General features: G+C 36.1%; 1 protein-coding gene across 3 annotated transcripts; it reads right to left on the reverse strand.

The window, feature by feature from the left end:
• Window positions 1-295: 295 nt before the first annotated feature.
• Window positions 296-15,519, reverse strand: LOC126368374 (integrin alpha-PS3-like). 3 transcript variants are annotated; one of them, XM_050012318.1, is made up of 20 exons: window positions 15,228-15,519; window positions 14,217-14,350; window positions 13,377-13,595; window positions 12,753-12,908; window positions 12,188-12,298; window positions 11,351-11,439; window positions 9,490-9,714; window positions 8,734-8,848; window positions 7,947-8,120; window positions 7,263-7,445; window positions 6,986-7,110; window positions 6,837-6,903; window positions 6,251-6,398; window positions 5,657-6,010; window positions 5,379-5,463; window positions 5,232-5,294; window positions 4,598-4,724; window positions 3,984-4,056; window positions 3,613-3,727; window positions 296-2,202 (listed from the first exon to the last, which is right to left on the reverse strand). In XM_050012318.1, the coding sequence occupies exons 1-20, from the start codon at window positions 15,383-15,385 to the stop codon at window positions 2,059-2,061; spliced, it is 2,865 nt and encodes a 954-aa protein (XP_049868275.1). In that variant the 5' UTR covers window positions 15,386-15,519; the 3' UTR covers window positions 296-2,058. The 3 variants fall into 3 exon arrangements, with proteins under 3 accessions (XP_049868275.1, XP_049868274.1, XP_049868276.1); XM_050012317.1 differs by having other exon boundaries at window positions 14,217-14,353; window positions 15,228-15,511; XM_050012319.1 differs by lacking the exons at window positions 3,613-3,727; window positions 3,984-4,056 and having other exon boundaries at window positions 14,217-14,353; window positions 15,228-15,515.
• Between the last annotated feature and the right edge of the window lie 11,710 nt (window positions 15,520-27,229).

Consider the following 27,229-nt stretch of genomic DNA (forward strand, 5'->3'; position numbering starts at 1 on the left):
TGGAATTCAAATTCAAATTCAAAAATTCTCTGTACCCTATGTGACTGCCTGGACCGTTACTGGAATAAGAAATAGCTTGTTTTCAAATCAAATTCAATCAAATATACTTTAATGCACATAACTAAATTTCAACAATCAGACATAACACATGAATGCAGTGCTATTTGGGCGGCCTTATTGCTCTAGAGCAATTTCTTCCAGGCATAGGCAAACACCAAAAGGAAACAAACATTTACAAACAACTTGGATGCGGGATGCTGCAACAAAAAATTAATACCTAAAAGTAAAACTAAAGTTAATATAATAAATATATATAATAAATACTTTATACGTACATATATTAATCAATACTCAATATAATTATTATAATACATATTTACTAAAAAATATACCTAACTATAATAATAAATAATACATACAAAACAGGTATTGAAACAAATAAAATACATCATACATAGTAGTAACATCCTAAGAATATCCGCATAAGGATTCAAAATGAGCTCGCAACTGGTTTTTGAAGCTCTGAAGAGAGTTAGCGACTCTGATGGAAGCAGGTAAGGAGTTCCATAAACGCTCAACTTGCACAGTAAAAGACTGGCCGTGTTTTCAAGTTATTTCTTTTATAAATAGATTGTTTATTAATAATATACATAGTTTATTTTACATAACTTGTTTTCAAGCTATTTCTTTTACTTTTAAGACGGATGTTATTGCAAAAAATATTTTATTATGTATACGTTATTGAATTCGACATTATTATTTATTTATTTTGTTGTATAAGTACTGTACTTATATATCTTTTTATTCATATTTTGTAATAGTGGGTGTAGGTACATGCCTGTAAATAAAGAACTTTATTATTTATTATGTATTATTATTTAAATTAATGAACTAAGCTAAAATTTAATCAGTCTGTTTATATTACCTAAATCATTAAAACCAATACTATCGATAGTAGGGAGTCTAATTGGCTAATTAACAGTTATAACAATAAAATATGAAATATGTCGGTCGTATATAGTAGAGAAAATTATCCAATAGTTTTTTAAGTTCATTTTTTTAATGTTTTATTTTTACAAAATTAGAATGTGATTTTTTATCTGTGTATTACAAGACTCGAACCACGGGCGGCCATGATTGACTTCTTGTGACGTCACAATTCACAAAATAAGCAGAAACTATCTGTCAGGTTTCAAGTTAGACTGTTTGACAGTTTCTTTGCTTACTGATATGTGACGTCACCGGGCAAAATGTCACGTGACCAACCGTTTTCGCGCGAAATTTGAAATTAATGAAGAGAAATATATTTTTATTTATTCGAGATAAGGGCTTTTCGGCGGGAAACGGGAACGGGACAGTTGCTTTCTTCATTGAGTAATCTAAATAATTAATACGAAGTGGTGTTTTGTGGTTAATGATCGCATTAAGTTAGTCGGAAGACATTCGCGAGTGTTATTATATTGGAGTATTCAATAAACAAAGTGTATCTGCCTATTTTCGCTTCGTGCCGGGAAGCCGCTTCATAACTCAAAAGTTTATGCGGACTTTTGAGTTAATTCGTTTGGGGTTCGGAGTAGGAGTCTACTCCGAGGGTGGGGACTTAGGTTTCATCATCATCACCTTTCATCATTTCATTAATCATCAAGAAAAAAATACGTCAGACATGGCTGTATGGGCATGGTTCCCTTTGCCTTACCCTTCGGGGAAAACCAAAACAAAAAAAAAAATATTCGAGATAATAAAATATTTTAAGAGGTATAAAATAACCGTCTGTATTTTTTAAATACTTATCCGAAAACTGTCAAGTACCTACCCAATAGGATAATTTCCTAGCTCAAAGATAAATTATGACATTGTGATTACTAAATAAAGACAGATCTAAAGGTGACTAAAAATGATTTCTTTTTTATTTAACTTATTTATGAATCTTAATAAAGAAAAACGAAATTATAAGTCCGACATCTTGTCACGTTTTTCTATGACGTGTTTTGACAATTAGAAAAAAGTAACTGATTTGACTAGTTGGAAACCACCCTATTTATAGTTCGGCAACGGTACTCAATCGGAATCATCACTTAGAAGCTCTTGTGTGGATTCATCAGCGTTTATCGAAGGTGGACCACTCGAGCAGTCGGGGATGTCGTCTGGAGTCTCTTGCAGCTTCTTCAGTTCATCACGACGCGTCCGGGAGAAGAATCCGTACTGAAATATCAACGTCAAGATTATATAGGGTGTTAGTGACAACGTAACGAAACCCTTGAAGGACGATTCAGACCATGATTCCGAGTTAATATCAAGTGGAAATTTTCGTCACAAAATTCATCTTTTTTTTTAGTTATTTCAGTTTTCCATTCTATACTTTGGTGATGGAAAATTCTAATTGATATTAACTCAGAGTGATGAGCTGAATCATCCCTTTCAGTATTCGTTATGATCACTTACACCCCGTACAAGTACATACATGTAGCCATACAAGTAGGCATGGATGTGGTGACACCGTAAAGGATACTGAGGAGGATGATTCGGACCATGATTCTGAGTTAATATCAAGTGGGATTTCTAAAAAATCATAAAAAAAATAGTTTTTTTTTTAATAATTATTTTCAGTTCTACTGCTTGTCTTCTCAGGCATGTCATAACTCTCTCAGAGGGATTAGAGGGGTCTTCAGGAGAGCGCCTTCTCTTGACACCTTCAAAAGTAGAGTGAGGGCATTTTTCATTGATGCTTAACTTTGAAAGTTTTTATCTTCTTTATATATGTATTATAATATTTTATATGATTTGTCATTAGCTTATACATATATATGCCTATGTATGTATATATGTATGTTTTATGTAGCTTCGTTTAAATTATATTGCATTATTTACTTATACTTGTACTGCATCATCCCCGACTCCAATATGTAGCAAATTCTTTCACCCTAAGGTTCACTGGAAGAAATTGCTATTTAGCAATAAGGCCGCCGATTGTACTTCTCTTGTCACATTTGTAATTGTTTTTAGTGTTGCGTTTATATGTGCAATAAAGTGTATTGTATTGCATTGATTACATTTCTAACATGATGGACTAATGTCATGGACGATAGGACTCCTTGTCACTATAAGGTTCATTACTCGTACAGCTGGTAAAATATTATATTTAGTATGTTATTAATAACTTTTGGTTTGTTTAGATTTAGTTTGACCTTAGCATATGTTTAGACTTCAGTATATTTGGCACCTTTATAAATAACCTTCGAAAGGTTATCTACCTTTGACCCTTTACTAGTTTGTGAGGTTCTAAATATAAGCTCATGACTATACCCCAATTGGGGTAGTGGGAGGTACATTCATGGTAAGATGAATTAAGTACCCACGCGTCACCGAGCTGTCTGTTAACCGAACATGATAGATGGCGAACCTGAATAGTCTAGCCATAGAAGCGACCAATCAGCTCGCGACAACAAACGCTTCAGTGCCCCGATACCGACTCCGTTGACGTGGTCGACGATTTCCCTCACTCAGTATAATGGTCGAGCCAAAGTGTTAGTGAAAAATTATAACTCATTGGTGCAAGTCCCGTACCAGATTCGTAGATTTTGTATGGAATTCCCGGGGCGTCATATAACTTACTTTATATAAACCGTAGACTATTGCAGCCAAAAGTAGTAGACCAGCTATAGATCCTACGATATGGGGCCAAATTGGTGGTGCTGGGTCCAGTACTAACATTGTTGTTATTGATAAGCTGAAAAAAGAAAATGAAGTAGAGTGAGAAGAAGTGGAGAGTAGAAAAGAAGCAGATTACTTAATAGAATAAATTGGCGAAAGAGACAGTGTAGTGAATAATAATGATGGACATAGAACGTATACGAAAGACGTTTCATTAAAAAAAAATACTTTTTCTTGACGTGACTTATTGTAGATTTGCCACGCTGAGGGCTCTCACGCGGTATCATAAAAAAAGAGTAATTAAGTACTAATTTGTTTCATTGCATACTTACTTCTGTGGATTTTCTGATAGAAGAATTACGGTTGTAGTCACATTAATATTGGTTTCTTCTTCTAAATATTGACCTGCAATTTTAAAACACTATTTTAGTTTTTGTAGGTAAAGAACAGAAACAAAAAATACTTTAACAGTGAATACATGATGGCTCTTTTTCAATGGACACCTCTGTAAGTAGTCGTTATATGAGCCATGTCAGGGGCCTTTGGCGACTCAATTGTAACCCTGACATCAGGGTTTATGAGGTTGGTACTCCACCTCACAAACCACACGATGGAAGAAGAAGAATGGACACGTCATAGAGTTCAGTACCACGAATTATAATAATTAAACATTTATCTTCTTCCCCTCGCAATGTTCTAAAATAGGTAAGTATGAACTAGCCAGTTTGATTCCCGGTACCAGACTTGCACCAAGTTATTAATTTATCTTCAGTGCAAGTTTCAGTAACACAGTTGGCTCGACTATTACAGACGTTGTTACGGCTCACCACCTTTCACGTTTGTTTAACAAAAAGCTCGGTGAAGTGTGGGTACTCAGTTCATCTTGCTATGGATGTACTTCTGACTACCCCGATTGAGATATAGTCGTAATATTGTATGAACTAACCATATTTTCCCAAGTCGTACTTCAGCGGCACAGCAACAGATTTAGATGCTTTAGCGGATACTGCCCACGCGCATGTTAGGTTGCCATCATTTGTCTCACATCCGTTGATATGGCTGGCTAGTGTGACCTGTGTCAAAATTACGGTTTCCTTTTAACTTTCTTGTACCATCATACTCATCATCCCAACTCTCATAATATTTGCTTGTAAATTGTGGATAATTTATATACGGGTGATGCGATGGGTTGTTACCATGCGATTCAAGTTAAACATTTATCTAATAGACAAAAAATTGGAGTGACTTGGCTGGACACAAGTTTTACTATAGTTTAAAAAGACCCCATCCAAAATTGCAACTTGACATTTGCGCATATAAAACTAAGTGGACAATGCAAACTTTTAATGTCAAATAGAAGTCCTGATTTTTTAGATGAATTGCTTCGATGTGGCTTTTTTAGCACCTCCAGATCTTCACAATTTGTTTATTTTATTTTGTCCATCGCTTGTGGGTAAAGGATTACGAAAGAGACTTTATACGAGTATATCAGTTGTATCAAGCATTATCATTATAATTTTTTGTCATTTGATATTACAAAGAAGACCACTTTGTCTAAATGCGAAGTGCTTCTAACTTACATTTTTAGCAAGGTTGAATAAAACATGTAGTCGATGCCAATTGGATGGACCGTGATTGGTAATCTGTAACAACATTTATCAGAATTTATGTAGGTATTGATCATATACTTTATTGCACAGAACTAACTCTTCCATTTGGGAACTTACCTCAAAATAATGTATCAAAGACACATTATCAGCTTTGTTGTACTTCTCTCTTGTTACAGCAACGGTTGCATTGGGCAATGTTTTCCTAAAATCAATCAAAAAAAAAAATTCTTACAATTTTGTTGCGCTTTTACCGCGTTTTGTATTTCGTGAATAAATGATATCAAAATTCTAAGTTCACAGATACATTAATACGCTCCCTAACAGGATGCAGACTTCAACAAAATGCCGGATAACTACATTAGAATATTTTTTGTTTATTAACAATAGATAATTACCCGTGCACACTAAAACTAGCCATAGGCACAACCGCAATTTCGACATGTTTAACATTATCAGCGGTAATATTCCTGTACAATGGATCTTTCAATTCTGCCACTATCTTCAGCATTTTGTCATCAACAGCTTTCATGCTATATTCAAGTTCTATATCCCATATAATCGAATCCCCTCTTTCCAAAGGCGCTGGTACATCACAGGTCATATTAAGGTCATCTAATGAGCAGGCACTAGGGACCCGTTTTGGTGGTAGAGGCAACTGAAGGTAGACTTTGGCACCGTAAGCAGGTTCCTCTTTGTTGAAAACCGTGATCTTTGCTCCTAGAGACTGATTCGTCCCTGGTACATATTGGCTGTAAATGAAACAAAGGTTCAGTCAAAATTCGGTACGCACTATTCCCTGAATGTGACGAACAGTATTAACAGATCAGAAACTGATAATCTAATCAAAATTGGTACTATTTCTGGAAAGTAAATCATATATGATTAATTCAATCATTATCATTTATTGTTGTCGATTACATAGTAACTGTTTCCTAATCTGTGTCGTCGATTAATTCATTCATTATCAAGAACGTTAGAAAACCACGCACCTATCAAAAGCGTCCAACGTCATCTCCAACCAAGGAGTGCAGATGAGATCTTCACCACAATCTCTGATAAGTTGGATTAGGAATGAAGTGTGGAGAGTAGAATTTTCTGACAATCTTGCAGCGTCTCGATGGAAAACTGACAATTCATCTAAAAGGAAATAAGCATTAATGTTTGATGACGTTTCGTTGTGCAGTTTATCATATTTATGTAGTTAAACAATCCCTTCTTTATTTTTGTCACGTCTCCGATGAATATTCATATTATAATAGGTATAGTTATAGAATGTACACATACAGGGTGTTAGTGACATCGTAACTAATACTGTGGGGAAGATTCAATCATGATCTGGAATTTTCCGTCGCAAAATTCATATTTATTTTTGTTTTATTTTTCAATTCCATACTTTTGCAATCATGGTCTGGAATCATCCCTGAAAGTTTTCGTTACAATACCACTAACCCTGTATTATAACAAAAAGTGCCGTGTAGCGTGTTTTGTTTTGTTTCATTTTGTGATTTCGTATTTGATTTTGTTATAACAATTTTGTTGTAAGCTACTAATAAAACGAACATGGTTTTGTCTCACCTATCACTGGTGCTTTCTGCTTTATGTCCATTTTCATCAAAATTGGTTTCGACAAGTCTGCTGTTGGCTAAAAGTAATTATAGAATGTTATTAGAAGATGAAATAATGTACAATTTAGAATATCAAAATTCTCATAAAAATGCACTTACTTTGACTTCAACAACTTGTTCATCACATACATCGTTTCCAGGTTTGGCAGTAATTCTATATTCTGAGTCTCCAACCGTCATAGCTCTATTGCCTTCAGGGTCGATAGTTATTATTGCCGTTAGATCTGTAATTATTGTAAATAGTTATGTGACTTTCTCTGTTGATAAATTTACCTTTAAATAATGTTTAAAAGATAATAGTAAGCCTAACAAGGATGAATACTTTTTTAAGCTATAAATGATCTTTTAAACAAATAAAAAATAAGCGTTTACATACCAGTTTTAACATGAGACCAAGATTTCTTAGGTGGAACAGTAATGCAAAAGAGTGCCGAGAAACTCGTAGCATTCTTTGGCAAATTCATGGCATCAGGGACTTTGATGTAGGCATGTACTTGAATGGTTGGTACGCAGCGGTATAGATATGCTGTGCCACTGTTGTGGGCTCCTATCGCTAAATCTGAAATGTTGATCATGGATTAGTTGAACCAATAGTTGCATTTTCAAAATTAGAGTTATTAAAACTAGTTCATCACACACATCGTTGCATCGCCGGGATACCGCCGGAAAACAGAATATTATGATTTTTCAATAAATCATTATGGTATGTATCCTTATTAGGATGTAAACGATTAGAGCGGTTATAATGGTCATATCGAAGACCAGAAGCAGCGTTTGCATTACAACAGCTTTCAGAGAGTCTAAAAAGGCCACATTTAAATTGTTGACAATACGCATTTACAATATTAGCCCCCAGCAGTTAAGGGTACTGGTCATCGGCGCATTAACCAGATGAAGTATAGAGGAAATTCTTCATTGGTGCTCTTTTGTGGGTTTGAGATGCCTATGTTACTTTTAGTAGCTGACCCAGTTTCCTAAACAAAGCTTGGTTTAACGATTTCTAACATTTCTCAATAGCGGAATATAATTATGAAGGTAGAAGTATAAATAAATAACATACCGCTACAATTATTGCCATCAACATCAAATCCTCTTGAAATAGACATGCCGAAACTTTTAGCATCATCTGCTGTGATTCTTTGTGCGAACTGACTCCTCAGTCCTTTAGCACTGCCTTTGTAAATGTACACAGCTCCTAAACCATCGTTTTCCCAAGGCGCTCCAATGGCTATATCTGCAATAAGATAGAAAAAATATTTTCTTTGCAATTAATATTTGTATTGTACTAATTTCTGTACTTTATATTCTTTGTGCTATCTATGCAATGGATTTACTGTCTGAAAACTAATATTAGGCAGCCAAATTATTAAATGAAAAAATATTGATGTATATTTTATGTTTACTTTTAAAAGAACGTCTATGGCCCTGCGCCGAGATTTTTCTTGCAGCTTCTTTTCCCCGGCTATACAGGTTGTGAGAAGCTGCAGTAGTTTTAGGAGGATGAGACATTCATTACGTAAAAAATGACGATTCAAAGTGTAACTATTAGCTACTGAATAAAGATATTTTTGAATTTGAATTGAATTTACTCTGTAAAGTATATTTTTCTTATCTTATCTAAATGTATATAAATAAGAAAAACTTGACTACGAGTACTGGTTGTGTGGTCGTTATCGTTTTGAAGATATTTTAGAAACAAAACTTTTTGTACGTTCCGAATTGCTTTTTGAGGTTTCGTAGTAATAACTTGTCAATAACACAAAGATTTTTATTTATTGACTCCTCTCAAAATAATTTGAATACCTAAGTCTTGAAAAGGATTATGTTAAAGAATAAGTTGTCATTACCATTATAGCCATCACCATCAACGTCCCCAAGGGCTGCTATAGCGCTTCCAAATCGAGCTCCACTTTCTCCAACACCTGATACGTATCCTCCATCTTCTAGTTCCAAACTGGGTGACTAAAAAATATGTATTTTGAGTATCAAGACACGCGGTCGGGTGTCAAGCCAAGTTCAAGAAACAGAACTGGCGAGCCGCACCGTGTGTAATATTACACGAACCATTTGGAGCCACTTTTGACCCCCTCATAAATCACAAACTATTTCACATAAACGTATCAAATTTGGCTTATATATTGAGACTAACGAGATACATAATTATGTGTTCTAGATTTCATAATACTTATTACAGAACCTATGACGATTAAGGATTTGAGATTATTTTCGCACTTAAAAGAATTATCACATCCGGGCATTATGATTGGTATGAAACTAGGTACTACGTCGGTGTTATTACCTTGTGGAGGCGTGGAGTTCTAAATTACAGGTTATCTTAATTTAAGCTGGAGCCTATACAAATTATGTTGCTGTCAACATAATACTGCATTATTTTTTCATGCTGTATTAGCTGTTCATTCGAGTTGAAAGTGTAGCTATTATAATTATTATATAAAGTGATATTAAAATGTACTTTGTGGAGGAAATAAACTTTGTTTAAATGAAAAAAAGCAGAAGAGACTAAATCATTTCTAATCTATATTTAATGACCGATATCGGTTTCTCTTAATACCATGTATTTATTTGTAGCTGTAGGTACTCACTTCTCCACTAGCCAAGTAAATGAAGACAGCTCCTTGGTCGTAAGGCATGTCTCCATCTTTCCTCACGTAGTTTGGGGCTCCAACCAGTAAGTCACTTCTACCATCGCCATTGAGGTCCGTACAGCAAAGAGTTGCTCCGAAATAGGACCCCAGTTGAGGACCGCGGACTTTGGCTCTGACGTTTAGAGGGTCTATCTCTCGGGCAGGCGGTTCGAAGATCAGGACCTAATAGTGAGTGGGAATTGTAATGACATGACAAATAATTTCTAGGAGCAAAGTGGGTGAAGGCAAATATACCTGGCTTGAGAACATCAAGAAAACATTACTACCATGTCACATTAACTATCTGATAAATTGAACTGTAAGTCTCACTAAATGTCAAATATATTAAAACGACAGGGATCTAGTGACTTATGACGGTACATCTCATATCAACTGAGGTGTTAATTCTAATCAAGGTGGAGTACGTATTATGGAGTCCAAAAAAATAAACACTTTAAAGGAATACTAGTTTAACAAAGTGCGCAGTGCAACAAATGTCAAAGAACAAACTTTTTAAGATGAATAATTTGCTTCAATGTATACTTTTTAGAGCCCCATAAATACATGATCAAACATTTTCAATTCATCATCTCCCTAGCATTATCCCGTTTTTCACAGGGTCCGCTAAACAAACAAACGATAAAAACATAACACAAACAAACAAACACAAAACAAACAACAAAACACACACAAAACAAACAAAAATTTTCAATTAAAATATGTTTTTACAATTAAACACGCAACATAGGTATGTCAATTATAAAGTTCAACAAGCCATTCTACTCGTACCCAGATTAATCCGCAATGAAAATCCTGTTCATCCCTCATCAATTGCCAATAGAGTGCTAGTAATACTAATTCGGAACTACTCTAAAACTCAGTTAATTAAGGCTTATTGGAAGCCAATGCGTCTGGTTAATACTTAATAGGCATTTGTAATCAATAGTGTTGTCCAGGTAACTTGATTTGAGTGAAATGTCCCGATTTTTCGTAGCCTAAGCACAATCTAATCCACCCACCCAGACCTACGGGGTATAACGTAGAACCTTTACCCAGGGATACGGGTGAAGACCTCAACGGTTGCAGAGGCGATGATGGGAGCCATCGGTTTGGCAATGCAGGACGGAAGGGGCAAGTCACAGGAACTGTAACCTGGAACCTGACAGAGGGCAGCAGTAACTGTTAGTACTATTCAGAGGCGGAGGACAGGAGTCCTAGTACAGCTTTGAAATAGACTACTCTGGGCGCCATCCCACTTGCGTCAGAAAGAGTACTGCGGGGCGGAAGGCAAGAGGGAAACCACTGTCCTATTTTTCCCTAAAAAAGTAGCATGGAGAGTTAGGAGAATGCTACACCGACAAGAGCGTGGCTCTGTAATTAGTGATGATGAAGCACAATCTGGATCCATAAAGAAATATGCTTCGTGCGAGCGAGACAAACGGTCAACAAACCGCGCTCCCCTTACCCCTTAACGAGTTAATGACTAAAGTGACTGCCATCTTTAAACAAATGAAGCTCGCTCGAAGCTTGTATTGATATCGTTTTTAATTATAACTGAACTGAATAATAACCTCCTTCTTTTTTCGAATTTGGTTAAAATATTAGCATTATAAACTTTTTGACAATAAAGTTGAATCCTTCCGATTTTTTTTTACCTTTCGAATTTTTAAATTTACTATAAGTCGGAAGGATTTATTATTTACTTTTTATAATCTTTAGTCATAATTTAGCCCTTTGTCTCCCATCTATCTTTTTGTTCTTGGCAACACTATAATAAGGCCAAAAGCGTGTGTAATCGAATGCAAAATAATTAGGTTACCTGTCCATAGCCCATTTTGGATCTCGGCGCCCCCGCTACGTATAATGTAGAGCCATTCATGTCGAAAATGCCAGACTCAACGCTGTAACCTGGAAAGATAATGCATAATATAATGGTGCTAATTCCTGTACACACTATCTAATTTTATTTTAAGTTATACCTGTTATTTTTTATGCGCTGAAAAAGAAAGGGACGGGTAATCGACAGGCATAGAATTTATGGAACTCACGTCCATTTTAGGCAGAAAAAGCTGTCTAAAAAAATACATCCGCTAATAACCCGACAGAATTAAGGGTTGCATAAAAGAGAGATACCCTATTTTATATTCACTTAGGTTGTTAATTCATTAACTCATTAGTTTTAAAAATTAACAGTTATCAATCATCCGTCCCTTTCATTTTCGGCGGATAAGAAAGAAAATGACGGGTATAATTTCAAATAAAATTAAGTGTCTGCAAGAATCGGGGTCACTGTAGATTGGTTTAAATTTTATGTAAACGTATTTAAATTATAGACCGTTAGATTTAAAGAACCAAAAGTTTAAAGAACCATTATTTAAGTCTGATTTGAGTTGCATTAGTTGTATGTATGTGGGATATAGAATTAAAAGTTGCGAGAAGCTGCAGTAGTTTTAGGCGGTTGAGACTTTCGTTATGTAAAAATTGATGTTTCAAAGTGTAACGGTGTTACCTACTGAATAACTATATTTTTGAATTTGAATTTGGAGTTCGCTCGTCTGTTTTATTCGCAGGATAAAGCAACACACGGTAGAAACCTTTTTTCAGTATGGATTGTCCGGGCTGTGATAAATAGGTACTTGTTATGTACTTTACTCACCAAAATAATCATCAGGACTCAATTCTTTGGCAAAATACGGATGGGCTATGGGCTGTTTGCTGAAGAACACGCTGTTTGGATCCGGGCTGTATCTATAGTCGATGATGCCGCCTGAAATTATAAGGATATGTTTGTAAATATTTTGGTCACTAGCAGGTTTAAACAACCTAGTGGTCCAGTGGGTGCTGGAGGTCCTAGGGTCGATTCCCCGTGGTGACACGTCAAACAAAATTTCACTATGTGACACTTTCCCTAGTTTGGTCAGGACATTGCAGTCAATCAATGAGTTGTCCGAAAAATAAGATGATTCCGTGTTTCAGAGGCACATGTTAAGCCATTGATCACGGTTATTACTTATTGATGAATGTTAGTCGTTACATGAGCCATGTCAAGGCCTTTGGCGGCACAATAATGGCACTGTTGATGAGGTTGGTTTGTTTATTTATTTCACTTCACTTCACTACACTACACTTCACTTATTTATTTATAAACTTATTTACACTTCACTTCACTACATTTCATTTTTTTTATTTACCTACTGAAAGTACTAAGAACAATAACTCACCAGTCCACTGCAACAACCCAGGAGCACCAATGATGATGCTGTTGTTTTCGGTAACCTTGATGGACATCCCAGCTTGACCGTATGCGTAGAAGTTGAGGTGGGTGCCGTACTCGCCATATTCTTTTCTTACACCGTCAGTTTTGTATGCAAGGCGATCTGTGGAATGCATTTGTGGTATTTCAAGAAGACATAAAGTTGGAAATCAATCAGTCTTAATCAAGCAATCTATCTAATGCTTATGCTGGTTTGGTATATGTACCAGTGCGATTATAACTCGAATGGACACCGTGACTTATGTCATCATCATCATCCTCCTGCCCTTATACCACTCTAGTGGGATCGGTACAACATGGTGTTCCTCTTCCATTCATTTCTGTCACTAGTCATTTCAGTACTCACAGCTTTCACACACATATCCTTCTTTACACAATCCATCCACACTTTCTTGGGTCTTCCCCTACCCTTATCTCCATCCACATTCATACTCATAACTTTCCTCGTTATATGCATTCCATTCCTCCTCATTACATGCCCATACTATGCTAACCTGTTGCTCCTCAACTTCTCACTAACCGGCGCCACTTTCAGACTTATATCATAGGAGCATAAATATAAAACACATACACTGATCTTTCAAAGGCGTCAACGTGAGACCTCGTCTCTTCGTTTCGACGTAACAGGCCCCATTTGCTAACAAGTGCTTGTCCTTGTAAGGGTCTGCCCATCTTGGGGCACAGGTAACCATCTTGCCATCAGGTACGGTTGCGATGGTAGCTCCAAACCACATGTCGTTTCTGAAGAAATCTTTCACTGTGATCACGCGGCGGATTGATTTGTCGTGGTCTGTAATAATAAAATATAATGAACCATCATCGTTGTTCCATGCTAAGCTAAGTTAAGTTGCACGTGGTCCCGGTTACTACTTACTGATGTAAAAACGTGGTCGTTACATAAGCCATGTCAGGGGCCTTTGCCTGCTCGTGAACGTCAAGACCGCCTATGTAGCGTCACATATCTTAAAGGCTCAATAATAACCCTGACACCAGAGTTGCTGAGGTTGGTAATCCCCCTCTACGACCCTACAGTCCACTTACCTAACCTGAAGATATGTCGGGTAAGATTTTTTACAGAAGCATCTGCTTGTCTGACGTTCCCACCCGAAGGCTAGGTTATGTATGTGGGTTTCATGCTTCACCACTGAGCGCATGATAATCATTGAGATTTTTGATCATTTTAGATTCAAACATAAATTCGAAAATCATTGGTTTAGGAGATTATCTCCAAACAATTGTTTTTTTTTTATTAAATGTGTGTGTTTTTTGTTGTTGTGTTTCTTTGTTTCGTGTTTTTGTCTCTGGTGTAGCATAATAATTTTAGTTTAGTCGTCTTTAGCCTTGCTTCTATTTTTTGTTTGTATTTTGTTACGTGTAATAAAATTGCAGTGTGTTGTGACGTAAAATTTACCCGAATCATCCATCCCCAGAGGGTAGCAAGTCACATTCGTGGTATTCAGTTGTGACAGTCGACATGTAAACACTAATCCTGGCGATATTGAGGGTTTCACCCTGCTTGTTGCTTTTGGGGCACCTACTAGAAGACTGCTGTGAAAATAAAAAAAATATGAAGAAAATAATGATGAGGATAACATTTCTGCAACGAGAATTGCTTATGAATAAATTTATGAGGGACTTGATGTATGAACTCATTAATCTACACCGGATATAGACATCATTTTTATCAAAAACTCAGTCCAATGAGTTTTTATCGAAAGGATGCAGGGAATGTACCTTGACTGTATCTCCATGCCACATGTTTAGGTAATTTTCAGAAACATCTGGCGGGTTAAAATGACCACATCAAAGCAATTCATATAAGAAAGCCCTGTAATGCTTCTTTCTGTTGGATGTTTACAGACCTGCTTATTGTCCTAAAATCAATGAGGATAAAAACTTGAAGCTCAAAATGTAGGCAGCAGCACTCTTGAGTTTCTAACTTTTGACAGCTCTCCATACTGTCCAGCTAAAATTCGTGATAAATTGCTATAAAATGTAAAGCAACGCGAAATCCCGTCTGAAGGATAAGTTACGCAGCCAGTTGGAAAAGGCAGTTTAGATTGAAACTAAGTTTTTCCAAGTTTTCTTCATTCCAATCCTTAGGGAATAAATATAATACTATGATTTTGCAGTTGGATGCCGCGCAAAGGGTTATAGTGTAAAAATATAACAAAAAAAGTGGCTTGCTTACTAAAATCGTATGGGGTACTGCCAAAATTTAACACTCAACAGTAGCAGCACAAGGGGTGAAATAGGCTGTTTTTATCGTTATTCCTATGCAATGATCACATTCCATCATCATCCTGGTCTTCCGACTAGGGGGTCTTTTGAGGCCTTTTTAACACAGGGGTCTTCAGTTCATCTAAATAAGCAATATTGCTATTTGACGTTTGTTGACACAGTCATGCTTGGCACCACTTACCCAGAATTAGTTAAAACTACAGTATATCCAAAGTAACTTGATGGGTTGTCGGGTTGGAATGTTATCCTACTTTTTTGATGAAATATGTCACTTCCACAAACGGTGTTTAAACTTGTCACTAAACTGAATATTAAAAAAATATACAGTGTCGTAATCATTTTCAGTTCGTTTTTTTCACTTCACAATTTTTTTATCAATTTAACAGATATAAAAAAATATCATGAGATAAATAATTAATAACTTATTCGTTTCTTGTAAGTCGTAGCCAAGTTATCACTCATTTAGTTATAATTAATTTTATACAATAAATAACAGTAAATTTTGTAATAAATAACATTTTATTTTCGTTTGTCTGAAACTTTAAATCTTGGTAATTTGTATAATTAATAAATATTCCAGTCTTTTTGGCACTTCGATATTTTTCTTAATATTTTTCAAGTAACATGTATTCAAATAATTAATTTTGTCATTCTCTCGTACAAGTAAATTGTTTTTAACATAGCATTTAACTACCACACTTATTCTACATATTGTCTATCTAAACACAAAATAAATTTGTTTATCAAAACATAACCTTTTCTACATTTTATTATTATAAATCGCACTTAGAAACCCGAACGCCGAATGTTTATCAAATTATTTTAAAACCACCGACAATTTTGACAAAACATCATTTGCTGGACATTGTCCTTTCAATACTGACTACAAATTATCAAAGTTAACAACATTGAGTTATTATTTTTATCACAGTATACGTATGAAACTATATGACAATGTTCAATTATTACTTGCGATAGTAATCCTTATGTCAACATCACTAGGCATCTGAATATGTTTACTTTTGTGCAGTAGGAAACATTTAGATAGTGTGGTATTTAGGTATACAAGTCTTTAGCAGATTGTAATTAGTCTATACGTAGTGTCATTAAGACGTTGATACCTAGATTTATTATCTACATAATTACAGGCATACAATGTGTTAGTGACATCGTAACGAATACCTACTATTCCACTTCATATTAACTATTGGTGCTAATTCCTACAGACGCCATCTAATTTTATTTTAAGTTATATCTGTCATTTTCTTATCCGCCGAAAAGGATAGGGATGGATGATTGACAGCTCTTAATTTTAGGAATAACCCGGCCGAATCAAAAAGCTATCTCGCTGGTATGCAATCCGTTTGACGTGCTGTCTACTTAATTCTGTCGGGTTATTGGCCGATATAAAATTTTTACAGTCTAAAAATTTGTTTTAGATTTCTGCTGAAAATTGACGTGTATTCCATAAATTTTATGCCTGTCGATTACTCGTCCCTTTCTTTTTCAACGGATGAGAAAATGAGAGGTAAACATACATACATAAACTCACGCCAGAGACTACAGAATTCCATTTTCTTCGATCCTGACACACTTCTCTTGCTTCCTCCACATTCATCAATCGCTTCATACACGCTCGCCGGTTCAGAGTAGATCGTACTAAACCTTTTCTAAGGACATCTCCAATTTGGTCAATGTAAGTCCTTCTCGGTCACACGACAGGTCGGTATGACAGGTATAACTTAAAATTAAATGGCGTCGGCAAGAATCAGCACCATTGGCAGTCTACTTCCTTATAAGTTGAATAATGAGAAGGGTAAATTAATGACTGTTAAACATACTGTTATATGATATCTCTTTATTGACAGTTTCCTTTCGTTACAAAGATAATAATAATGATTCTATAATCAAAAAGTCATGATTGGTCAAAGGATATTCGTCATACATGACGTGTTTATTATGTTTTAAGGAAATCGAATATATAGTCTATTACCAGCGGTACGTACTTTTTCGTACTTCCTATCATTAGTCACATGATTTAGTAATGATAATTATTAAGAAATTATGATAAATAACTATGGATGACCATAGTTGAGCGTTGGGCTGACGAACTGGAGGCACTAGATTCGAATCCCTGTGGGGACCCGATTTTCCGAAAGGTAGATCCGTCACCTCACCCGTTCTAGGTTAGTCACACGCTGGAAACTTCATACAAAACACCTCGTTTTACACAGTCATTGACGTTATCGTACACACGCATCTCAGGACTCCGATACCGACCCCGCCAGCGTGGTCGACGACTTCCCACAGGGTCGATTAATTCTTTCAAACATTTTTCCTCTCAGACGACGCCCTGAGCCGAGGTTCGCGCCCAACTGGGCACCCTCAGGCCTGTTGTCTTAAACGTTGTACCGGGTGAGAGCCTTCAGCGCTCCCCATTTGTCCGGCCAAGTAGTTAATGCCATCTGCGACAAATCTACAATAAGTCACGTAAAAAAAATAAAACAAAAGTACACACGCATCTGTGTTTGTGACGTCTGATAACATGTGATTGAAGACTAAACTATATCCGAGGGGGTGAGGTAAACCTAGCTCAACCGTTGGTGGGGAGCGGAGAGCCGCCGTTCTATACGTAGTATTAATCTTTATTCTTTGCTTTAGTATTAAAAGGTCGCAAACTGCTAAAGAGTGAGGGGGAGCGTGCAGATTGTCTATCTAGCTCGCACTTACGTATTAGACGGCATACGGTACGACATTTTTATGGTAATTGGTCGATATTTGTATGGTGATACGTCATCAGAGGTCCTTACTCTTACTAGGGGGCGCGTAAGAATCTTAATAAGGGCCCTCACGGGGCACTGCAGACTCAACAAGCACCTATATGGAGCTGACCGAGTCCCCTTTATGCAGATTCTGTTTAAAGGAGGATGAGACGCCACTACACCTGCGGGCTTAGCACCGTAAGCACCCGACTCTTTCTCGCCGTGACAGAGATCATCTGTCACTTTCTGTGCAGTACTGTGAGACAGTGACGGGTGACGTATGTCGTGGCGAGAAAGAGTCGCGCGCTTACGGTGCTAAGCCCGCTGCTGTGCAGCTGTGAGGCTCTTATACACAGTAGAAGCCGAGCCCTGGCGGGCCACATATGGATCCCGAGGAGGTCAAGGAGCTTGCTCCCAAAAAGACGCTCGATCTAATCGAACGGATCGGTCTAGAGGAGGAGTTTTAAATTATGTAGGGACTTGGCCACAATAGATCTAACTAGGTCGCAGTGGCCATTTGGGCTACTTTAGTTCGAGCCCTCTCAAATACACAAATAATAATAATAATGGTCATAACGTCGACCTACTTAAATACATACAGGTCTACAATACAATAAAAATACTATTCGAAATACTTTAGGTAAATTAAATTCATCCTTTTTATGGCTATGTATTTATAGTTTTTACAATAATATACCAGATAATATTTTGTATTTGTCAGAAAATAAATTGAACTTTATGTAAAAAAGCTTACTATAAGATTAATGATTACCTAAATGATAAAAATGTCTGGTATTATGTCTTCTAGTTATTAAATAACTTGTAATGTATACCTACATTGATTTAAAAGATGTGTTGCTGTTGCAGTTTCTTGTCATTTTTTCTCCTCAGCCATAACACTTTGCGAAATGACGTCGATTCAAAAATGTTAAATTGACCTTCAACAAGTTTATCCATAATAATTACGTTGAATAAATGATTCTGATTTCTACACACAGTGTGTTTATAAGGTTTCCCTCTTAAAGCACATAAGCACTACATAGGCCAAACATTATAATATTTAATACATGAAGGATACTTTCACTATAAAATACGTATTCTACTCACGTCTCGTTTTAGGGTTCCTCTGTGTACGGCGGTAAACCCCTAGACCCGGGAAGCGTGTTAAATAGTGTTTCCAACTATCGACAATCGACATATCGCCTTATAGTGAAAATCACAGTGAATTTTTGAATTATCACATTTGTTTGTGATTTTATCACGTGCTCAGCGGCAGAGGAAAACATTGTGAGGAAACCCCATTCCCGAGAAATGCATTTCGGAAGTATGTGACCTAGTCTGTATTGGGCTCGTTTTCCCTTCGCGGGTTCGAAGGTCAGACAGGCATTCTCAGGTCCCCGATACCGACCCCGCCGGCGTGGTCGACGATTTCCCTCATTCAGCGCTTATCGCTATCGACCCACTAGGGTCGATTAATTCTTCCAAATATTTTTCCTCTCAGACGACGCCCTGAGCCGAGGTTCGCGCCTTAAAGCGTCTTAAACGTTGTACCGGGTGAGAGCCTTCAGTGCTCCCCATTTGTCCGGCCAAGTAGTTAATGCCTGCGACAATAAGTCACGTCAAAAAAAAAAAAAAAAAAAAACAGGCATTCGTTTCTGTAATAAGCTGGACCTGTCAAATCTTCAGGTTAGGTAAGCGGACCTTGTGAACACGGGATAACGCTAGGGAAACGATGGTGAAATTCGGATGTTATTTTTGTGAACAAAACCTGGTAATATAGTTTCAATCCAGGTTAAAAATTGTGGTTTCAATTTTCACTATAGGACTAAATTTAATTGAAAGAAATCAAGGTTTTCAACAAAGCGCTTGCAATGTCGAGATGTCAAAATTGCAAGAAAGCTTCATTTCATTTCTTTATTTATAAACAATCAATTAATATAATAATAAATGTAATTAATATGCTGTGGGTTGTGAAAATCATGTGTCTTTCACCAATCCATATGACCTATCGATAGTTTTGCTATGCTGAAATTAATTTCTATATCGTCACTGGAAAGGCAAAATTACGTAAGCGCCAAAATAGGTATTTTGGGTTTTTTATATATTCGGAATCAGCGTTTCATTCTGCGTCGATCTGTCTGGGTAGCATTGCGATACGAGCACTTTTTTGGCGCTTACGTAAATTTAAAAATAGTTGACTTTTTTCAATTCCAGTTTCTTAAGGTGATTCGTTTTCCATACAAAAGTTGATGCAGTGCTACAGGAAAAGGGATAGAGGAATATTGTTATAAAACCGATAAATAGTAATATTTTGGTGTATTATTTTCGCAAACTAACAAAAATTTAGGGTCCGAATACGAGAAGTACCATATTTCAGACCCTCAATTTTGATCAATTCTACATTTGTAGTGGTGCAGATTACAGTGTATTTGCTGAGCGTGTAGAGGTGTCAATGTTAGTTTGTGTGCGTGATAGTTTTTTTTTTCTAAAGGCTTTGACTACTTGACAAGTGTAATAGAATGTCAGTGACAATTTATAAAGAGATTTTGTATGAAGAGAATAAATATAAATAAAAAACTACAATCTGAGAAAAGGAATATTGGAAAAATATTTTTGTAATAACGTATCTTATTTAAACATTTTTAAATAATGGGTAAATACCGTGTTTTAAAAGAGGACATATATTATAATAAAAAATCAATACATAAAATGAAATGGCTGTATGGGCATAGTTCCCTTTGCCTTACCCTTCGGGGAAAACCAAATCAAAAAAGAAGTTGTTGCATTTGCCGGCCTAAATAGTAGTCATTTATAATTAATTGTTTTTCCATCCAACATACAGATTTATTTATATTCTCTTTGCCGCGGACTTTTTGGTGGGACCGGGAACGGGAAGGTTGCTTTCTTCATTGAATAATCTAAATAATCAATACGAAGTGGTGTTTTGTGGTTAATGATCACATTAGTCGGAAAACATTCCCGATAGTATTATTAAATCGGAATATTCAATAAACAAAGTGTACCTATCTATTTTCGCTTTGCGCCAACAAGCCACTTACTTCGTTTGGGGTTCGGAGTAGGAGTCTGCTCCGAGGGTGGGGGCTTAGGTTTCATCATTTCATTAATCATCATCAAGAAAAAAAACACAAGACATGGCTGTATGTTCATAGTTCCCTTTGCCTTGCCCTTTGGGAAAAAAAATAAGATAAATTTTGAAATTCTTATGTATAATAAACAAACATCACAGACATCATGACAGATCTAAAACTAAATAAAATCTTTTTTCTATTTTCTATTTGACTTATTTATGAATTTTAATCAAGAAAACGTGATAATAAGTTCGACAGCAACCAGTTCAGGTCCCCGAAACAGCCCATTTCAGGCCGCGTATATATGGAAAATACTACTTCAATACGTCCCAGCCTCGTCTTTTTTTAACGTCCTCGTTATAAAAAGACGTCCTAACCTGAACTAACTAACCTAACAATAAACACCACGCGTAAATATATGTCCAGAAATGCGCTGTGAGTCGTCTGGACTGGGCGCGAAAACAACATAGAATTCGATTAGGTGCTAAGTGTCCCGCATGCTATCACCAGCTGTCACTGACGTACGTATGAAGTCCCGCGGATTTTATTGGAACTAAATGACAAGTCATAATAATTATATGCGGATACTGCGACATCAGCGCCGTGCTTGCGGGACGTCCTGAAGCGCTATTACATCTTTCAAACGCGATGCGACAAAGTTTGAACCTACGCAATTTAGGAAAAATCTACCTTATTATTACTGTACTGTGATCGTTATTTGTAAAATCATACAATACATATACACAATTCTTTATACACAATATAATTATTATGACATATTGTGGACTTTTCGGTATACCTACAAAAAAGGAACAATTCAACCATACGTTGTTTTGTTATATCTCAATGGGCTCAGGCAGCGTTTTCGCCGAAAGCTCCAAGTCGGCTATATTTGTAACGATAATTATGTTTGACATTCATCATCATTTTTGAACCATTTTATACAAAAAAAATACTTGTATAAATTATAAACCCTAAAGCACGCCCATGAATCACTCTACTCATTGGTGAAAACCGTATGAAAATCCGTTCAGTAGGTTTTTAGTTAGCCGCTTGTTCACTGATGCGATTAATGCCTGTTAGAATTTTACAAAATAAAAAATACGGAAATTACGGAAGGTACTTTAGTGCAAAGTAAATTATTGTATACTTAATTATAATATTATTGGTAAAAGTGATACTTTTTGAAAATTTCGTAACAAATAGACGGGTTCGCCAAATTCAATTGTAAAAAAAAATACAAAAAGTAAAAACAATTAAAACATGCAGTTGGGTTTGAACCGTGAACCTTAAGAATGGCGGCTACTGCTTTACCAAATGCGCCATTTAGAAGTTAGAAGTAGACTTCAAATTATGCATCTCTTTTAAAGCTAACCTAGTTCGCATGTGTGTGTGACAGCTTCGTGTTTGTACACAAATTGAAATGACACCAACTTTTGATGCAATGTTTCAATATGATATCTTCAGTAAATACTTCAAAATTGTAGCTTAACTTAAAGATAATGTATATAAGATTTCGCCACCTAACATTTCACTGGGTCAGAACTCAACACTAAACGAATAAATGGAAAAAAATACGAAAACTGCAGAAGTAACGCCATCTACTGACGCAGCGTTACCTAGCTGACTGAAACACATCACCTTAAACGACAAGATTTTGGTGTTTTTTTCGTGACTGGTGTATAAGTAATATTGTGTTCCTATATAATAACTACATATTAACTTTAAGTAAATTTGGCATTCTATAGTTTGAAAAGTATCATTTTATTAGTAATTTTGGACTACTGGAAATAAAAAATAGACTATGTATAAGTAATTTTTATTTACAGCTTTTAAAATAAGTAAGGCGTATAAGAAAAAAAATTCTTAGCATGTTTATGCAGTGAATGGCGAATAAGTAATTTTGACTTACAGTATTTAGAATAAGTAAGGCGTGTACGTAAATTTGCCTTCGCATTTTTATGCTGTTATTAAGCAAGTTTGTGGGCTAGCAGTAAGTTTCCCAGGAAGTTATTTTTTAACAATAGATCTAAAAGTAAAACTATTTTAGAATTGATTTTATAATTTATTAGCGACCCGGCTTCGCTCGGATGCAATGCTGAGGAAAAATGAAATTATTTACGACCACATTAAAATCCTCAAAAATAACAGTATTTCTACACTATTTATTGGATGTTATTATACATACCTATAAACTTTCCTCTTGAATCACTCTATCTACTAAAGAAAATTGCATCAAAATCCGTTGCGCAATTTTAAAGATTTAAGCGTACATAGGGATATAGGGACAGAAAAAGCGACTTTGTTATACTTTTTAAGTTCTGTCGTTTGCATATTTAGCGCCAATTTTGAATTGAGAACTCAAAATTCAAATTTGTTGGAATTTCGAATATCAAAACAATTGAAAGCATTAGGATTAATGCAATTGTTCAGTCACAGCGTTGGTTTGAATCTGTCAGGTCACGTCCGAAAATGAATCTTACAAAGAAAAATTTTCTATAACTTTCGAAGAGGCCTACTGCGACTTCAGTGTTTCAAACAGTTAAAATCTCTATTCCACGATGAAGTGCCATGTCTGCGAACCATCGAACGCTGGTATTTAGAATTCGAGCGTGGACATCCGCCTTCACTGAAGAAAATATCGTTGCTGTGAGACAACTAATCCTCAAAAATCGTCATGTTACATACCGAGAATAGAGGCGTTATTAGGCATTTCAGGGATAACCATTTAAACGATATTGCATGAGGCACTTGGTGTGAGAAAACTAGTTTGCCGTTGCATCCCGCATTTTCTGACGATCATAAGGTAGCCCGCGTCAGATGGTGTAAGAAAACTCTTCAGAGGTTCAACCGAGGAGAGTCAAATCGATGACGAATCTTGGATTTATGCTATTATCCTGATTCCAAACAACAATCCACAGTTTGGGTCTTCCATAACGAGTCAAAGCCGACTAAAGTTGTTCGCTCTCGAAGCACTTCAAAGAAGATGGTGGCTACCTTCGTGGAGAAAATCGGTCATGTTGCGACAATTGCACTTGAAGATCGTAGGACGGTTAATGCGGGTTGGTATACCACAATTTGTTTACCACAAGTCATCGCCGAACTTCGAAAATGTAACCCAAAGCGACGCATGATGATGCGCAGGGGTGCAGGATGCTGCACCATGACAACGCAAGCTCACACACCGCTCGTCAAACGATTATTTGAAGCAGGAAAACGTAGAAATTCTTGACCATCCTCCATACAGTCCTGACCTAAGCTCCAATGATTTCTTTACATTTCCTAAAATTAAAAAAGAAACTCTTCGCGGTCAAAGGTTCCAGTGCGGCGAAGAAGCGGCCAACGCTTTCAAGTCAGCCATTTTGAACACCTCTACTTTGGAGTGGAACAAATGTTAAATAATACCTGGTTCGAGCGAACGGAAAAGTGTATTAAACTTCGTGGTAAATACTCTTAAAAACAATAAGGGGAATTATTGAGGAATTAGAAATTATTGAGGAATTAAAAAGACTTGACCCTTCCAGAGACTTGACTCGACTTAGAGCCACGTATGCTTGTCCTAATTCAAACAATTTTGAGCCCAAATATACTACTGCATGCTCGACTGTGCTGCCCTGCATATGTTATGTTATGTTAGTGGGCTCTGTTTTCCGTATTTAGACATTATGCGTGTAATTGTTGACTACGTAAGCCAACCTATCTCCTTCCAGAAGCTCAGAACCCTCCTGGGGATTTCACAGGCTTCGCGGAGCGACCCCACCCAGCGATCCACTGTGCTGCCCTGCATATTATGGACGGTGGATGCCAATGACAAAATTAAGGGCAACATCCTTCTTTCAGTCATTTTGTAATATCGTCCATCTTGGATTTGAAATTTTGACATAATCACAGTATTCTACTTGTGTAGCTATTTCATTTGATACCCATATTGAGGGGGTTTGGAAAAATATGTAATCCCCCATTATGTACCGGCTGCCATCTTAGATTTATAATGTTATTAATTTTATTATATTGTATTGACATCGGAATTAAAGGTGCGTACCAAATTTCAGATCAATCTGACAACAGGAAGGTACTTAAATTGCAATATCTAATTTTGATACAAATATACCGTACGGGTTTAGCTAAATAAAACCGTTTAACCCTTTCACGGACAGATACCATGGGTCATTGGTGGTTCATAATAGGTAGTATGGCACCTTGGAATCGGAACGTCCGTATACGTTCTGTCTTTGAAAGTGTTAAAAAGAAACTTTTACAAACAGATAACGGGTTGTACGCTATTATTTATATTTTATGAAACTTTATTTCTGGCACTTCAGTATTTTAATAGCCATTTTTATAAATCAATTGAAGTAATAAGTAGTTTAAGGAGGTATTAAGAATAATTATTTGTCTCTTACGTCTTTTTACCCATGTAAGATATTACAAAAACTTACTTTAAAGAATTTTTGGTGAACTGACATAATCAATCGATCACTTTTTAGGCAATTTTTACATAATGAGAGCAGATGTGTAAAAGTCGTTACAGTAACTTTTACTCCGCTAACATTACAGTATTATTATATTTAAAGAAATATTGTCGTTCTCGTATGCATTGTCGTAAGAGCTGTAAGTAATTTTGCTTCCAAATAATATTTTAACCAGATGGCGGTTAAGTAAATTTGCTTTACTGTAAACTGAAGTCATTTTTACGTAAGCGCCACTATATCCTAAAATAGCAATCCAACAGTTATGATATGTATTGCTGGACATAGAAAATTAAAAAACAATGTAACCTTACATTGACATCATCTAAATTGGATAATTGGGTAAAAAGTTATGATAAAAAAACGAAAAAATGAAACTTTAAACGGCTTTTTCTCGAAATGGCCTTTTGGCGCTTACGTAATTTTGCCTTTCCAGTGACGATATTATTTCATGGATAATACCAAAATCCTCCGTGCTTCGGAAGGCACGTTAAGCCGTTGGTCCCGGCTGCATTAGCAGTCGTTAATAACCATCAATCCGCACTGGGCCCGCGTGATGGTTCAAGGCCCGATCTCCCTATCCATCCATAGGGAAGGCCTGTGCCCCAGCAGTGGGGACGTTAATGGGCTGATGATGATGATGAATACCAAAATGCTCTTTGATACTATTGTTTTTGGATTCAATATCGATATGATAATTATTTGGCAACACTAGAATTAAATAAACATATCCACATAGAAACTTTATTTTGACTGTTTACGACTTTCTTGTATATTAAATAGGTACATTTACGAGATAAAGGTTAATTTATTCTTTTGAGTATTGGCTTTTGTCTGATGATATGTAATTCTGTCTAACCCCATTAGGCTTGCTGTGACTGTATTTAAGTACGTAGGTGTTCATTTCTGTATCCTTTTTATTTTTACGAATTACTTAATTCATTTCTGTAAAATTGATCTGATTGCACATTCTGATTTTAAATTTTAAAACAGAAATAAAAATAACATTTCGTCAAATTACAAATAATATCTAATCAAATTCCAATATACCAGTATAATACCCTAAATAGTCACTTATATTATAATTAATTAATTAATAAAATACGGAACCCTGAACGATGAGAGTTGACTCCACACATACCTATTGTCTTTTTGTGCCATGCCCATAAAAGTATCGAAGGGTAAAATCCCCCAAAATATCATTATGGAAATATTCCATGCTGTTACCCTGTATCTATAAAATTATAAAACTATATGATCAGTAATGTAGGTAGCTAATTTTAGGCATAGGATAAAGAATACTACTTCGTACAGAACGGACATTCCGCGCCGGATCAATTAGTAGCGCGCGACCACCCCCGCTGGGTCTTACTTTAGTCATAGAGTAAGGAATAATACTACGTACCTCTATAAAACGGAAACTCTTAGCTCCCCACCAGCGGCTGAGCTAGGTTTACCTCACGCTCCTTCGAATATAGTTTAGACTTGAATCGTGAAGGCAGCGCGCGGACCGTTGTTAATATTTTTTATCAGTTTTGTTTCTATGTTGAATTTTAAAATTGGATGCCAACGTTCTTTGGTATAATTAGAATATTTGATGTCGTAGTAATTGCCCGCGCTGGGTCGCCTGCGCGGCGCCTATAAATATTTATTTGTCATGGTGATTGTTCATTAAAACATGCTAATAATTTGCAATAAATTTGAACCTAGGTTAAGTGCTTAATGTAAAAATACTGTGAATGCAATTAATTAGTTCAATATTTTTTAAAGTTAAGTGTAAAGCCTATTCATTAATATTGTGAACCTTCATTGTTCAAAATTCCTTGTTTATGATTTTTATGGTAAATAAATAAATATTAACTG

Source organism: Pectinophora gossypiella, chromosome 7, assembly GCF_024362695.1.
Source record: "Pectinophora gossypiella chromosome 7, ilPecGoss1.1, whole genome shotgun sequence".
NCBI classification, from domain to species: domain Eukaryota; kingdom Metazoa; phylum Arthropoda; class Insecta; order Lepidoptera; family Gelechiidae; genus Pectinophora; species Pectinophora gossypiella.

Bases quoted from the DNA above. Each gene is read 5' to 3' on its own strand.
- LOC126368374 (XM_050012317.1), bottom strand. From the start codon at position 15,385: ATGATTACGACACTGTATATTTTTTTAATATTCAGTTTAGTGACAAGT. The intron at 13,596-14,216 runs GTAAATTTTACG...TTATTATTACAG, and splicing joins TCTGGGGATGGATGATTCGG to ACCACGACAAATCAATCCGC. The intron at 4,725-5,231 runs GTAAGTTAGAAG...ATTTTGACACAG, and splicing joins TATTCAACCTTGCTAAAAAT to GTCACACTAGCCAGCCATAT.